The 17,346-nt window shown below is 41.1% G+C and overlaps 1 protein-coding gene across 1 annotated transcript; it reads right to left on the bottom strand.

The window, feature by feature from the left end:
- Positions 1-9,105: 9,105 nt before the first annotated feature.
- On the bottom strand, positions 9,106-9,794 carry LOC147465421 (uncharacterized). The gene has a single exon (XM_086511652.1). It carries the CDS (start codon positions 9,776-9,778, stop codon positions 9,206-9,208), a length of 573 nt encoding a protein of 190 aa, XP_086367778.1. The 5' UTR covers positions 9,779-9,794; the 3' UTR covers positions 9,106-9,205.
- Between the last annotated feature and the right edge of the window lie 7,552 nt (positions 9,795-17,346).

Here is a 17,346-nt window from a genome sequence, read left to right as displayed (position 1 = left end):
TGCGGCTCAAATGGCTCATGATTTGGATATCCTGTCGTTGTTTGTCCTTGCAAATTTGACTGATCGTAAGTTAGCCAAATCATTGATATGCACCAAATCTTTCAAAACTTGTTATGCTTGAAGCTCTTGCTTTGCTAATTTGATGTTTGCTTTCAAAACTCAATTTTAGCTCTCTTGGAAAATTTTATTATTTTTTTATCATTATTAATTAAAAATTAAAGAAAATTACTAAAATTTATTATTATTTGGCAAAACATTATCCAAAATCGTTCCTCGCACTCATATAAACATACTCTCACTTTAAGCATCATGATTGGTAAAATTTCATCAGTATGGCTCATTAATATGCCTGATAAGAAATAAAAATCAAATAAAAAATAAAATTTAATAGCAAAATACACTTTATACACTATACACATAGATTTTTACCATCTTGTAGTAGCCATAGGCTGCTACTTCTCCCTTTTCATTCTAAGTCGTCCCGGACAAAAGGCTGTGCAACGTGCATGGGCGATTACACTATGTCTATGCAAGCTTGTGTAATGTGGCCCCATCATGCCAATGGAAGAAATGTATGGGGTAACACTATATTATGAAAGATATGGGTACTGAACTATTTTTTCAGTGGCGTTCGTTGTTGAGGCATCATATATACTACGTTTTTGGAACAAAAGTACATGAAGATGTTGCGCTCTGTCTTTGATTGTGGGTTTTTGAAGTACATGTGTCTTGATTTCATTTGTCGTTGGTGGCTTAGGTACTCACTTGTACTTGGTTTTTGTGGTTGGTAAGAGACAGCTAAGCTGGGTGTTGAGTCAGTAGTTTTGATTTCCATTGCCAGCTTGTTTGCACTCCTTGGGGTTGGATTTGTGTTTTCTATGGAATCCATTAATACTTGGTTGGGTTTTCTGTGGACTTTTGAATGTGGTTTCGGTTGCCACCGCCAAGTAATAATTGCTTTCAGGTTGTTGAGATGTTGTAGGAGTACTCTATTAGCTCATTCTAGTTACCACTTTTTGAGATGTGGGCTTGGGTATCCATATTTGCTTCATTTTGTTGGACATTATTGATTTCTTTATGCAAACCTGTCTTGTTGATTATTCATTGAAATATCGTACATGCATAGGTATCATCACTTGATGTGGATGTGCAAAACAATGGATTGTACTTTCCATTTTTTATCACCTTTTACTAGTGGAGTAACAAAAGAGGTGTTGTCAAGTATGTACATTAACGCATCCTCTTGCCAATCCGGAGCAACTTTGTATGTACATTGTACACATCCAAGGAACAGCTAGGATGACTCCTATGTTGATATCTGTATCTACCATGACACAAAATTGATGTGGTCATTGATGGCCATGAATAGTGATTGGCAAATTGATTTGGCCTAAGCTCATAACTTGTCCAATCTAAGTCTTTGGCTACTCTAAGCATTGGAATCAAGAAATCTATGGGCAATATGGCATTACGACCAAACACCATGCTAAAAGGCATTGTTCGAATTGATGTTTTGTAAGCTACTATGTATGCCCATAAAGCTGAATGTAGCTTTTTGTCCCAATTTGATCTTGATCCACTTACTATCTTTGTGAGCACCATGCATAGAAAAAAAAAAAGTGCTCTTAGCCTATACATTATCTTGAGGGTGATAGGGTGCTAATTTGTGATGAACTATCATGAATTCATCTAGCAAAAATTTTCTCTTTTCATTTATAAAATGAGTCCCTCTATCGCTAACTATTTTAATTGATGGCCCATATCTTGTAAATGTTCGAGGTGTTATAAATACTACAGAATCTATGCCCCGTTTGGTAAATGCTCTTGCCGTAATCATTGGTCCCTGATCATTCGTCATAGAGATATCTCATCTCTTCACATAGGTCCCTTTTTTCTTTGGCATTCATCACATCTTTTCACGTAAGCTTCGGCATCCATGAACAAGGTAGGCCACCAAATTTCTGCAACAAGAATTTCTTTTGCAATTTTGTTGGCAAAAAAATGCACTCCTACTTGTCTAGCATGAGTTTTCTCTAGAATAGGAATATATTCGCTCTATGTGGTACACATCTAGTTGATCGTCCTTTTCTCTCTTGTAGAGGTGATTTTCAATCCAAGCATGAGTTTGCTCTAGCATGATTTTGCTCTAGAAAAGGAATATATTTGCTCTCTCTGGTACACATCTAGTTGATTGTTCTTTTCTCTCTTGTAGAGGTGGTTTTCAATCCACGCATAATTCTCTGCTTCCATTTGAATGGATATAATCCTTGCTTTGCTCAACCCTTCTGGCAAGGTTTACATCTTTAGATAATCCACAATATATAAACTCCATTTAGGTGCTATAGTGATTCTGAACAATGTCACATGTTTTATAGGTGCATTGGTTGCACAAATGTTACATGAACAAATATATTCATGAATACTTTTTTGCATTTTAGGCCAGTATATACCTAGTCTCCACAATCTCTGATATATATGTGTATTCCCATTGTGTATTTCCATTGTGAATCCCCTTGTTTTGTACATGAGCCTGGCTCAAATACACATGTCTCTTGTTTGGCTCTATACATAGCCTTAATATGCCATCATTTCCCTGCTTATATAGCATTCTAGCTAATAGCTTAAGTGTTTTGGTTTCCTCAATGATGAATGGCTACCTTTAAGTTTGTAATGATTCAATGGGGAGCAAAGGTATAACATGTTCACTCCACCTTGGTACCATCTCAATGTTAAAAAGATATGAATCAAGAAAGTCATAATCAACTCCAATGTGTGATTCACCATGAGTCCATCTTGACAAATGGTCAGTCTTCTGATGAGTCATTCCTTTTTTTTCTACAACTATGAAATCAAACTCAAGAAATTTAATGAACTATTTAACAGTACATCCTGTATTTCATGGTTTTTTCACCAAGTACAATAGTGTTTGATGATCCACAAAGAATACAAAATTGTTTGCAAGAAGGTTGTGTCTAAACTTCTTCACATCATGTCACCGGTGCTGAGTGTTACACCACGGGGTGGGATGATCCCGTCCACACGTGTCACATTTTCTCATTAGTTGTTGTCATACATTTGGGATAAGCTCAAGGGGATCGCTATGTATAAATTTTGTATTGCGTGCGTTCAAGGACTATATTCTTAACTCATTATCTGTGAATTTTTTACGAATAAAATGCACTCTTTTCCTATTCAATCTGTAAAAAAAAAATCCAATTCCGTTTTATGGTACCCTTTGTATGTGCAAATGTGAGAAAAAATGACAGTTAATAACCATTTCTACTGCACTCACGTTATAGTCACATAAATATTAAGTGAACCCCCCTCCTGAGGGAGGAAGTTTTGGTTCATTCTCCTTACCACTTCTTTAGCCATTTGATCAATTTTTGGCATGTTAGGAGTTTGAGCATTCCACTTCGTCGTGGATTCGCTCGTCGTAGAAAAGACACTACTAGTCACATTTTCTGCATCTTCAGTCACCTATCCATACGCCTTACAATTGTCAACTAGATATAAAGTCTCTTTAGTGACTTGCTCACACGTCGTGCATGCTTTCAGATGAAGGTCCTTCTTACAAGTTTCATTTCTCAATCCCTCTATAAAAAGAACTAATAGTCTCTCATCTTGTGGTAACTCTCTCACAGGACACCTCTCTATGTACTGCTTGAAGCAAAGCAAAGCCTCCTTTACTTTCTCATTCTCTTTTTGCCTAAAAGCATAGATTAAGAACACGACATTATTCGTAATTTCCATTTTAGAGAATTTATCAAAAAATTCACATAAAAGTTTCTGTATATTTAGAAATCATCTCTCTTCAAAGGCTAGAACAACATCAAGGCTAATCCCTCCAATGTTAGCCCAAATCCCTCATACTATGTGTGGAAATCTGTAATATGTTCACCTCTCAAAACTTGTTTGAAGAGTGAGACATGAGCATATGGATCTCTTGATCCATTATACTTTTAAGAAATACATTTAACTACGTGAGATAATTGCATACGTCCTATTTCTTCCACCATTCTCACTACTCCTTGCTCTCTTGCTAGGATGTCTCTAGTAGCCTCATAACGTTTACTAGGAGCTCTAGTTGGAGTTCTCTCTACGGCTCTCTCTTTAGGACGCATATCTCTCTCCCTTGTCAAGGTAACTGGATCTCTCATCGTATATATCATGTAGAAGTATCCTTCATCATTAAGGCATCATATTAGGGAAAACTAACACCTACTATCCACAGGATTTCCACAAAGAGGGCTCCAAAAATTACTGTTTTATCAAAGTCAAGAAAATATGGCCATAAACTGGCAATTTGTACCGACTTAGTGAATTTTGATCTGAATTTGAAAAGATTTTATCAGTGTGCTAAGATTGGCTATTAGGACACATTCCCCAAATCTTAGCTCATTTTGTGACCAAACATAGATCGTGATCCATGTACCCCTCCGAGATTCTCAAACCAGTACCTAGCCATCTTGACCCACATGCTATTTATAGTCCAAACTCAAAGTTTGCAGTCATCTGGAAACTAAAATCCTTGTGAAAATCCCCAAATTGTCAAAGTCAACAAAAAAATGTAAAAAATGACTTGATTTGCAAACCAAAGGTCCAAACCCAAAAAAATTGCTACCATAGTATCTACTAACCATGTTGAATATGATGGTATTTAGAAATCTCACTTTGGCTTCCAAACATGGATTGTGATCCATGTACTCCTAACCTAGAATTAAGTTCAGCAAATTTTTCCTAGTGCATGTAGTCATCTTAGACACACTAGTGAAGTTTGGTCAAATTTGCACATTTGCTCGAGTTATGTTCCATTTTGAGTTTATGGTCAATTTTGTGCTAGAACGGACTTTTTGACAAGTTTGCGAACAAACTCTTGGCATTAAAAGTGATGTATTCTATTAGTAGGACGTCTCAAAGAGGTATGCCAAAGGAGTGGGGAGCTATTCGTTATTACAAGGTGGTAGATATTTCATCAAACAAGAAAGCACACATCAAAGATGAAGACCTAGAGCAAATACCAGCAACCATATTCATTGGAAAATTCCAAGTTGTAAATGGAACAAAAGTGAAAGCTACCATATTCCCTAAGGTATTGTGGAGTCTACACTAGAAGCCTGAAGTACTTGATGGTTCTAGATGTCTGCAACTAGACATCTTTTTGGGTTGCCACCATCATGGAGCACAGATTTTCAGAGAGCACACAAGTTGATGTTTACCATCCAATACAACGGTGAGGTAACCCTTACATATAAATACGGAGCTATAGTGCAAGTGAAGATTACAAGTGATCTAATATGCCAAGCACTTCACTTACATGTCGGCCACCACAATCTACTTGATACTAATCACAAAAAGACCACAACAAGAAGAGCACATCCCAAGAACACAGGTCAAAATATCCATGGAGGAGGCTCAGAGACTCAAAGTAGAAAGATTAGCCAAGAGGGTTAAAGAGCAAAGGAAAGCTGTCAAGACTCAGAAAGTTTTGTCCTCCTCATATTCAGACGACTCAAGATTAGATGCTAGATTGCAAAAGCTTAAGGAAGAAAGAAGACAGACTTCAAAAGACGACCTCAAGTTGGTTGATGCATAGAGATAAAGAATCCATCAAAAACTGAAGCGTAAAGTTGAACAAAGAGAGGTAGAGTCCAAAAGACAAAGGACTCCAGAGCTTGATTCAATCTTGGATTCTCCTCACAGTCCAGCTACACCTCGTGAAGAGTCTGCACAAGATATTGCTACCATTACAAGTGTTTTAGAGAAACCTATAGAGACCACATCTCCCAAACTATCTTCACCACCGTCTACCACTGTAAATGAAGAAGGACATGATTCAACACGACCTCTCTCTCAATCTCCTACAAGTATCTTTGATGTTTTATAATGAATTATATCATAGCAAAAAAGTTTACAGACACAAACCAAAGGACATGAAAGAGAGACACTTGATCCATACGATGTGAAAATGCGACATACTGAAGAACATGATGTGGCACAAGGAGAAGCGGCCGACATACCACGGTCCCCTCCACATTCTAAAGGAAATATTGATTCATCACAAAAATAGAAAGATATAATGACAAGAAATATCCCTCCATTGCAACCAGCGTATGAAAAGATGATCATGAAAATAGTCAAAACTAAAGATAACTATAAAGCCTTTAAAGGGAAATTGACACAAGTAGTCATTTTCAAGTGCAGCACGACAAAATGGAAGAGAGTCTGGAAAAGGAGCAGAAGTACTCAAAACTTCATGACTCATATGATGATGTCAAGTATACTCTCTCCACTCTCCTTGCCAATCAAGATGCGGGCACAATGACATCAACTTCTCTTCATCTTACTCCAAATTCAAAATAAGTCAAAGCACTTAGAGTAGAGATGGAATAAGAGAAATTGCAAAGGAAATTGTTGATGACTGGAATGCTCGCTAGAAATGCAAAAGCTATGGATTTGGGCGGCACCTCTCAAGTACCTGAACATGTGCCAATAGTCCAAACCATAAACATAGAGTTTGAAAGAGTTGAGAAAATACCACTAACAAATCTACCCACTAGTACATCAACAGTGGGGGGTATTTAGGATCTAGATGAGGATAGACCAGAAGTAGATGCTCGAGATGAGCTAAAGCAATGGATAGCAAAGATGCTAAGATGGTGTAGCTAAAGAGTATATGGAGTATGAGCTCTAACGTCTTAGAAGTTGCGATCTTATGGATGATTCAACCAGATGAGCATATCAAAAAATTTGGCCACGACATGCTAGCCCTACCATTAATGAAGCATGAAGTTGTCCTATGGAAGAAGAAACTTCTTCTTTCCTTAGAACCCAATGCCCATGGAGATTATGGAGTAGCAGTAACCAAAGAACAAATCTTACTCATCCTTGAGATCCAGCCCCTATGGAGAAAGAGATGGTTTGAAAAGTGGCCTCAGGATGAAACCATATATAGGCATGCACCACAACATCCAAGGATCGAGCCGACTTACTATCCTATTCCTAGAAGACAATCCTAGAGCAACTACAAAGTGTGGAGAAGCAGGAGGAAGATGGTGTTGAACTATCTAGTCCTTGCCAATCCTAAATAGAACACCAAGCCCACAGAAGCATACATGCTACGCACCCTCCGGGCTACAATAGCAATATTGAGAGATGTTCCAAATCTCATATACCAAATGACATGCAAAATAGAAAAAATGATTATCACTTCTATAGTATCTTTTGATAACATTGACAAAGCAGAGCACTCAGGAGAATTTTTTCTTGGAGGCATCAATGGCATCAGTAAGAGGCTCTGTCCAAAAATGTCAGTATGGGCATGTATGCCCACATCATGTTCTTGCCATCAAACTACGTAAAGACCTTCAAAGAGGCGTTGTTGATAGGGTTCTTTGAAATGGACTCCAACATACCCAATTCATTGACAAAGGAGCTACAAGCAAGGCATGCGGCCTACCAAAGTACCTTGCTCAACAATCCTCTTCAAGATCTCTCCTTCAAAGCAGACATAATGGCAAGGGAAGCAAAGTTCAACAAAGTACTAAAGTCCCTTGAGAAGCCACCCTTCGAAAACTATCGATAGATCTTCTGCACGAGGACATGCATCCTCTAGGAAGGGGGGAGTGTTTGGCCATTATAGCTTGCGAACACCCTCCTAGTAGAACATAGAGTTCAAAGCCACATTTTTTATTTAGTATACTTTACTTTTTCCAAGAGCCATGTACATTATCCTAGAGCTATAGATTTTTGAGTTGTAATGTCTTATCATGTATGAAGGCCTAAAGAAAGTCGTCGGCCGTTGGCCAATTTTTAAGCCCTAGGTATATAAGAAAATAGCTCTAGTTTGAGGCATTCGTCAATGGGTGCATGCTTCGCCATACCACCCTCATACCATTGGCCTTACGAAGAGACTTAGTTAAATAATCAATCATATATTTGTTGGCTATGTGGATTCCCTACAATAGAATTGGGATAATATTCTATTATTCACCGTACAATGTCATGCTTAAAAGACTTCAGCAGAGGGGTCAATAAGGATTTAGCATAAGAAAATCGGAAAAAAGGCACACCATGAAGGTAGGATTTCTCCACATTAGGAGGAAGGTAGTAGAGTTAACCTTTATTATCCGATCATGCGCAAAGACCTAAGCGAGTCCTTCATGCGTCGCTAGATTGGCCCATACAACATAGTGCAAAAGCTCCATGAAAACACACACTTGTTGCAACAAGAGAGCAATCAATCCTTCACAATTGAACACATTCAACGAAGGAAGCCCTTTTTTCCTTTAGTCAACACCACATAGCTTGTACCACTTGGGTTCGATTGTCACGGGGAAGGTGTAATGTAGATTGTCCTTTACACATTAGCACTATGTTAAGCCCCTTCACAGAGCCACACTTGACTAAAGACGTTGTTGGAAGGATGTGACCAATCGGATCTTGTTCTATAGAAAGACATTTATGCATTTTTCAATTGTGCAGAAGCTGATAAATTTGGAGGTCGAACTTTCGACGTGCACACTCCCTCTCCTCCCCCCTCCCCCAGCACTAAAGGGCACGGGCAATTTAATGAAGCCCAAGCGATGGGATCTACGACAGCGAAATTAGGACACGGAGATCGAGACGTGCGCAACCATAAGATGAGCCAGAGTAAACTAGAACACGAAAAAGTAAACTTGGACAAGCAGGGAACGTGTTTAAGTTTATTTATCATTTCATGGTTTGCCCACATGTCAACGAACACGTCGTGGGCGTAGCGGTTAATGCATTGGACGCTCACGTTGGTGACGAGAGTTCGAGTCTAGCTGCCTGCGACGAGCACCTATTTTTTTGCACCTTCCATTCACCCCAAGATCCACGCGCTTCTCTCCAGCCCGTTGATCCCACCGCTCGCTCCGCATCCATCCGTGCCCTTTCCCGCTCCCTCCCTCCCTCTCTCTCTCACTCACTCACTCACTCACTCACACCCCAAAAGGTGTGGGGACTCATCTAGACACCTTCGACGTGCACCCACCCCGCCTCCCCGTGGGGACTCATCTAGACACCTTCCATTTACGTAGGAGGGCAAGGAATGTGAGTATCGTGGGAAGAGAATGGGGAAGAAGCAGCAGCAGCAGCTGGTGCCGTTGCAAGTCTGTATCTTCGGCGCAGAAGATTTGAAGAAGATAGGGTTTCTGCGAAGGATGAGCACCTACGCAGTAGCCTACATCGACAAGCCGGAGTCGACGTGGTCTGGGCGTGCAGGCACAGGAGGGGGCAGCGGACAAGGAGGCGCCGACGCGGGTGCTTCGCAAGAAGCTGCTGCATTCGCACGGACAGAGACTGTTTGTGGCGGTCGCAACCCAGCTTGGAACGAGAAGGTGACCCTTTGGCTGGACCGCTCATTGCTGCTTCTGCAACCCCCAGGTCCCTCCCTCTGCCTCACCATCGACATCTTTTCTCCCCGCCATGCATGCTTCCTGTTGAAGAGCTCCCGATTTGACACCCTTGTTGCCACCGCACGCATCCTCCTCTCTCGAAACCTTTGTACGCTATGGAGTGCTCCGCTTGAGGAGCCTGCCCCTCCGAGCTCCAGGCACCTTCTGCGCAGGCCCAAGTCTGGTAGAGTACAAGGTGTCCTCAACCTCTTCTTTCTTCCAATTGAACTTTGAATATGTAGAGAGAGAGAAAGCCGAGAAAGAGAGAGAGAGAGAGAGTGTACATCTGTGGAGAGAGAGAGAGAGAGAGAGAGAGAGAGAGAGTATACATGTATATCCATCTGTATAGGGCTGGTCATAGTTGACGTTGGCACAACAGGGGTTCTTTTGACACTCGCACAATCACTCTCTCTTGATCATCAGGTCTTGAGCTCAAAACTCGTCTAGATCTTTGACGTCCTTGGGATTGTCCTTACGTCTCTCTCTCTCTCTCTCTCACACACACACACACAAGGTATGACCTGTCTGTCTCTCTCGTATACGCATACACAAGGTATACTCACTCCAAATAAGAGGCAAAAGATGTTCATTTTTTGTGTTCTCAATTCACGAAAGCTTCAACACTATCTCACATGGACGTGCTCAATTGGGATCAAGGGTGGAGGCAAAAATCTTGGTGCCCATAGATGGTGGCCCGCATTTACAATACGAGTATTGTCGGCTGCCTTCGGCGGCCTCTCTCTCTCTCTCTCTCTTCCGCTCCCCTTCATCTCACTTGGCGTTTAGCCTTCATCTCATAGAGAGAGACACGTGTAAAGGGCTATGTACTCCGCCATATTATGTTAGTAGATAAGACATCCAATTACCATTTATTTCAATAATTGCATGCAGGCATAGTGGTTAGAGCATGTGGCTTGCTAGGAAATGGACGTGGCTTCATTAGTGTGGTGCAAGATTACCTCAATTTACAAGCATCAAATTTATAAAGGTTCCTGAATTTTCAAACGTGCATCGAACGGCCCACGTGCTCCCCCCAAACGTACATCCCATTTAAAACATGTATGTACATGTAAGGTAGTGCGCAAGGCATGAAAGGTTCTTGTTGAGCACTTGTTGCTAGCTTGGACAATATGTTGTTATGGTCAATACGTTTAGTAGGCACTACTTCCATCATCGTCCAAGAACAACTGTTTTCCTACCACACGATTAGTATTTCCTACAACATTGTTAGCCACTGTAGACAATGATGTTAGCAAGTAGTGCCTACAAACATAGTTATTAAATACCCATAACAAGAGAATTTGAAGAGGCCTAATGATTCCAAATAGCCTCCACGCACCCATCCACCACCTCACCACCTTGCATCGAAATTGCCTCCGGATGCCCTCCTTGCATATCTAAGCCCCTCACCAACTGCAACGTCATGCAACTTGTGCCTACCCGCAACACCATTGGATCAAACATGTGTCTATGCCCTTCTCATTTCTATGCAAGTAGCAATTCTAGAGCCTTGCCTACTCAAACCCACACAAGTTGTATCCAACACACACCTACACGAGAGAGAGAGAGAGAGAGAGAGAGAGAGAGAGAGAGGATATGTACAACGCACTGGCTTGATACGTATGTTCATTTGTACAATATCTTTTCAAGTATGTAGTGAAGGTTCAATATGAGATTGTTTTTTAAGCTGTTTTTTTTAGTTTGGTCGTTTTTTGCATCTTTTTCATCTCTAGTCTGTACTTTTAATAGACCATACTGACAAGTTGGAAATTAAATTCATTAGTTAGCGTAAAAGATTCCCTAATCTCTTCTACATATGCACACCTCTTCTCCTCCTCTGCATCGTGCTCACCCCACAAAACGAGCAGGTGCATGCAAAAATCCATGGCAACTACTTATATGCTTCACATTTTTGCAACTATCATGCGGAACAAAATTTCTTGGTGACTAGAATTAAACATAGAAATTTGTATGTGTTAAATTTGCAACATTTGCGAATTTAGTTAATGTCATAATAACTAATATCTAGTTCTTCTAAATGATTTTCTCATGTTAAACCGATCATTTAATATGGGGAAGTACTAGGGGAGAAAAAGCTAGAATATCGGTTAAGCTCGCAGACCGGCACAGTAGGGATCCAAAGGCGAGAAAATAGGGATCCAAAGGCAGGGGCATCTGCAAAAGAGCAATGTGCAACAATGGGCTCCAAAGAACTTAGGATCAACCCATTAAGACTTCCAAAATGCTAAGGTTCCAAAATTCAAAGGTAAGTCCAAATGGTCAAGCTTAGTGGAATTGGATGATTTGTGAGTGTGCCAAAAACTCTTTGGAAGCTCCAACATAGGAAGGGGCGAGCCCTTTTAGTAGGGGATGAGAGAAAAACACACACACACACTCATGCAAGCCCCTTTACACAAAGGGCATAGTGGACACATGTCAGCTCCCTAACCCAGTTGCCCCCAAGGTGTACTCAAATCCTATTGTATGGCCCTAGAGGTGGACCAATGAAAATTAGGCTAGAGTAAATCTAGTTTAATTCATTTAAAAACACTTGATAAAAGAACCAATAAGAATTAAGCTCTCTAGAAGACTATTGGACAATTTCCCAAGAGGTCCAATGAGCATTCAGCAGTCCAATGGCTTGCGTGATTCCTATTGGCCAGAAGAAAAAGGGGTTCAATGAGAGTTTACTTGCATTATTTAATTACCTAAATCTCTCACAAAAGGGGGAAGGGGGACACAAATGTCACAAGGTTGTCAGTAATGCCTCTTAATTTCTATTGGCTAAGCTTGGAAATGTCCAATGGGAGCCAGCAGGAGCAATTAGCAAGAGGGGTCGACCAAGATGAGAGAGGGGGCTGATTTGTGAAGGAATTATCACACACACACACACACACACACACAATCTCATGTGTGGAGCAAGAAGACTCTCTCTCTCCTTCTCAAGCTTTAATGGAAAGCTCATCACCTACTCCAAGCTTGTGAAAAGGGAGGCCTACAACAACTCTTGGCTTTGTGATGCAAATCCAACCAAGAGCCAAGCTTCAATGCATGCTCAAATCCTCTACCATGCTAATTACTAAGCTATGCTAAGCTTTTATGAGCGATTATGTGAGGAGATAAACTTCTTTCTCGTAAGACTACTCCTTCCTCTCAATCTACTCTCATACCCCGCTAGCTCTCACCATCTTCGAAGGTGTGTGAGGTCTTGGGTCTGAGACCGTGAGGGAATTGATGTTGTGTTTTATAAGTGTTTGCTTAGTGCTTCAAGCTTCCATCTTCATTGTACTAGGTAGTTATTGAAGGAACACAAAGAATTTTATTGTAAAATGTCTCCCTTGATGGGGGAAACCTATAATACAAAGCCTTTTGGAGGGGGGACCTGCTCCATATAAATCCCAGAGATAGAGAGAGAGAGAGAGAGAGAGAGAGAGAGAGAGAGAGAGAGAGAGAGAGAGAGAGGTGGGGGCGGGAAGAAACGGGAAGCGAGACAAGGAGAGGTCAAGATAAAGATAGAGGGAGAGAAAGGGAGGTAGAGAGAGAGGGACTGGGGGGGGAGAGAGAGAGAGAGAGAGAGAGAGAGAGAGAGAGAGAGAGAGAGAAGAAGAAGAAGAAGAAGAAGAAGAGTGGGAGAGGGAGGTATATAAAAAGGGAGAGAGAGAGAGAGAAAGAGGGATTGATTATCATCCTCGGAGGTCAAATATGACCTATGGGACGAAATAAAAACATTACAAAGGTAGCTCCATCATATGACTATACAACTTAATTGGTTGGTGTAAAGATTCGACCTGGGAGTACTAGCTTTTAAGGGGATCATACAAAGGGGCACATGGGCCGAGTATCCATAAAATGGAAAGAAGGGGGACAAAATGACAAAATGAGGGGAAAAACCTAAGGCATATCTTTTACCAGTAGCAACGGGGTCTTTTTAGGAGCTTGAAAAACCTGAATAAGAGCTCTCCCAATTTGATAAACTACCCATTTTCCTTGTTTACGGGCATCGTGCATGTTTTTGAGCTTGCTTGCTTTGAGTTTGAGTTGGTTCATAGTTAACTCTTCAGTGATCCAGAACTTCATTCCCTTGAGGAGGGGAGATTGGCGTAAAAGCCTCAACCGCTCCTCTTTGTCCTTGAAGGTACGTGTGCATTGCCCAGGTGGCAAGCGTCTATTTGTGTCTTTGAGCCAAGAGATTGTGTTGCACTCAATAGTGATAGGTCGAAGGATGTCATTGAGCTTCATGATTGCTCCTTTGAGAGTGTCCTTGGTGGTACAACATGGTGATGGGAGCCCTCTGATCCTCACTTTAAGGCCGAGGGATTCTCGTAGCTTGCGTTCTTGGAGGGAGGCCTTTAACTAGGTGTTGATCTTCTGTGTGATGCCATCTGTGACTTCTCGGACTTCCTTTTGATCCATCGTGAGACGGACTCCGTAATGGAGGCTTCAACCTCTCATGCTTACATAAGGAGAGCTTGGCTCTCTACTTCCTTTGTGACCTCAAGCTTATGTAAGTGTTGTGCCTGAGGGATACATTGTCCCCAATAAGCTCTTGGATTTGGGCCTCAAGAGCCGAGATTCTGACTTCTTGGAAAACAAGGGATTCCTTCTTGGGGACGACTGACACAGCAAGAAAACTCTTGCATGCACATGAAGCCGGTGTGCTAGGAGTAGTCATCGTCGCAAAAGTGCGCAAGAACTGGTGCCTGCGGAACAAAGCTCCAGCAGGTCAAATTACCTAGCACAAAAAAAGAAACCACGGCGGGTAAACGGTTGTTAGTGTACAAGGCGACGGGCTCGAGGTCTGTTGAGAAAGACATGGACTGCTGGCTATTGAAGCCTACTACAGAGGGTTTGAAGCCGGCTATATTGGATCTGAAATGTTGTCACAGCCCTGGGTTTAGGACTTGAGTAGAGCAGGGCAGAGCAAGAGTCGCAAGAGCTTGCTGTATGGGATCTGCAAGACTCGAGTAGAGAGAGAGTCATGAGAGCTTGTTGTATGAGGTCTGCAATATTGTCACAGGGTGTTGGGTTGAGGACTCGAGTACGGAAGGGAAGAACTAAACCTTAACCCCCCCCCCCCCCACCAGGGTTGCCCCTCACCCGAGGGGGGGGGACTGTGGAAGGGGAAGGCTAGGCCTAGCTCAGAGAGAGAGAGAGAGAGAGAGAGAGAGAGAGAGAGAGAGAGAGAGAGAGAGAGAGAGAGAGAGAGAGAGAGAGAGAGGGAGCGAGAGCAAGAGAGAGAAGGATTGGGAGATAGAGAGAGAGAGAGAGAGAGAGATTGAAGGAGTGGGAGAAAAATAGAGATAGGGAGAGATAGCAGGAGACAAAAGGGGAGTGAGAGAGAGGAGATAGAGGGAGGGGGGGGAGAGAGAGAGAGAGAGAGAGAGAGAGAGAGGGAGGGGGGGGGGGGGGGGGGGGAGGGGGGGGGGGGAGAAAAAAATAGGTCACTCCAGAAGCTTGCTCCGAAATCTCTTTTTGGAGCGAGATTTTTTTAAATATTTGGTCACTTGAGCAATATTAGAAAAAAATTCACTCGAGAAGCTCGCTCCAAATCTCAAATTGCTCATACTTAGACACTTGTACATCATTCCATAGTTGAGAAACTTTCCCCCTCCTTCCTTGGACTCTTCGTGACAAGTGTACACATCATACACACTCACATACACTTGCTAACTTCACATAAAGCAAGTTGGTGTTACTTTGGACATGTAGCCTAGCCAAGCTTAGAAACGAAGGACTAGAGTCAACTTTATAAATAAGGAGGGCTCATCTAACCTTAAGCTTTAGCTTTTCCCTTTTACTTATTAAAAACCATAAACTTATCCCTTTGATTATTTATCTTGGGTGCAAGACCTTTGTTCAAACCTTGGAGGCTTTATGAAGTTGACTTGGGCTAATCCTACTTGCTAATTTAAGACCTACTAAATTAAGATAAAATTAGGTAAAAATAAAACTAACCTTTGGGCTTTAAAACTTCACCTCCTCTGCAAAACCTTATCACAATGCTTTGGAGGTGCCATCAAATTGCTCCCAAAATGTACTAAATTTAGGCTATTTGTGGCCTCGGAGAATTCACTGTGTATTTTCGTATTGTACCATGTGAGTGCACGAGAGGGGGGGTATACAATAGGGAGTGGCCCCCTATTATCTCATGCTCATACCGTATATATATGGGGAAGGTTATATATAAGGGGAGGGGTGAGTATGAGGGAAGGGGTATAAGCCTCATTCTCTCTTGGCCCCTTGTGCCAATGCTTGATGTTTTGTGTAACCATCATCAGACATGGTGGGGTGTTTTCTTTTCCAAAAAAAAAAAACCATGTATGCGTAAGTAAGACTAGATGTTAATAAGTAGATGTTAATAACAATGGGATCCTAATGAAAAAACCTTGAAAATTTTAAGTACTTTTGATTTGAGAGTCTAGTTAAAATGAAAGATTTATTGAAACTAGAGATTGGGGGTAGACAAATGGAGCAAATAGTTGGAGTCTTGGACCCAAATCAGTGTTTGGTGATACATGTAAAATAACTGGTTGGGATTTTTCAAAACTAGTTCTCGAAAGAAAATGCCCTTCGATGCAACTGGCCAAAAAATGCAAGGAACCTTTATGTTCAAGGCCAAAAAGTGTGAGCTTTATTTAAAAGATTGTGTTATAATCCATCATATTACCCTTCTGTCCTTCAAATGGTTGTCAACACTGCGTAAGAATGGTTCATTTACAAACCACCTTGCGCTTGAAGGGGTCAACCTAAATTTTCCCTTCAATTAAGAAGGAGACTATTTTGTGCAGTCTATTGTTAGAAGGACTAACCGGCAAAATGCCCTTTAGAAACCGGTTTGAAAGTTAAGAATGTCTTTGGTGATGGTCCTAGACAGGAGCCCAACTTTTATATCTTAGGTTTGGAGACATCATTTTGCTATTTGTGTGCCACTTTCTTAGATCTTTTAAGACTTTCAAAAGTGTGTACAGACAAGTATCCAGACAAAAAGCAGACAAAGAAGTTACTTTCTAGAATGTAGAACGACACACGTCTTCATATGTGATACTGCCCCCATATGCTTAGAACTAGCTTTAAGCAAAGATTATACCACCCAACATACACACACATGGTGCCAAAAAAATCATGTCTTCTTTAAAGTTGGTTAATGATAGGAGGGAGAGAGAGTATCACAAGGAAGAGCTTTAAGAGAGGATTATAGAGTAAGAACTTGCTTTGAGCTTTAAGAGGTAATAGTGAGTGTACATGTTTGTGTTACCCCATCAACCATTGACAACTTTGACATGAGTGAGGGAATTCAAGATGAGATTGCTATTTAGGGACTGTTGGAGAATCACGTCTTGCTTGGAAATGCTTTGGTCAAGTATGCCAAACATGACGTCCTCACAAAAGCAATACTTATGATGGTGCTTGCTTAGTTTGGCTCCTTTCCTAGTTAGCACCTTGGAAAATTAGAGTATATAAATGCTAAAGTAAGGCACCTTGTACTTCCACCAAAAGTTTAAAAACAATTTCTAAAAGACCAACCTAACTAACTAAAGCACAACACAACAAGCTTATGGCCATGTATACACCACACCACATTTACAACTATCCAATTACAGTGTCCTTGCAAAAGTTTTTTACAAAAAGTCATAATATGGTCATTTGGATATGTATATAAGATGCTTCTTGGTTTTGAAATTTGTCTGTAGTGACAAGGCTCTTTATTGGATTGTGATTATTATGGGAAAAAGATTCCATTTTAAAGTGATTTCAAAAGGGAAATGTAGCTTTTAAAGACGGAATTTTATTCTCGTTCCCATAAAAATAAATGTGTGGTTAAGGCTATTTAAATTAAGTTGAAATTTAGAAAAGGGTACAAGGGAGAAAATTGTGGTACATAGGGATTTGTAAAAGTATGCACGCTTGTGATACAAGCATGTTATAC

The sequence above is a fragment of the Adiantum capillus-veneris genome, chromosome 1 (assembly GCF_014529385.1).
Source record: "Adiantum capillus-veneris isolate H3 chromosome 1, ASM1452938v2, whole genome shotgun sequence".
In the NCBI taxonomy this organism is placed as follows: Eukaryota; Viridiplantae; Streptophyta; class Polypodiopsida; order Polypodiales; family Pteridaceae; genus Adiantum; species Adiantum capillus-veneris.
The sequence above is the reverse complement of the archived record's forward strand: the minus strand, read 5'-3'. Positions and strand labels throughout refer to the sequence as shown.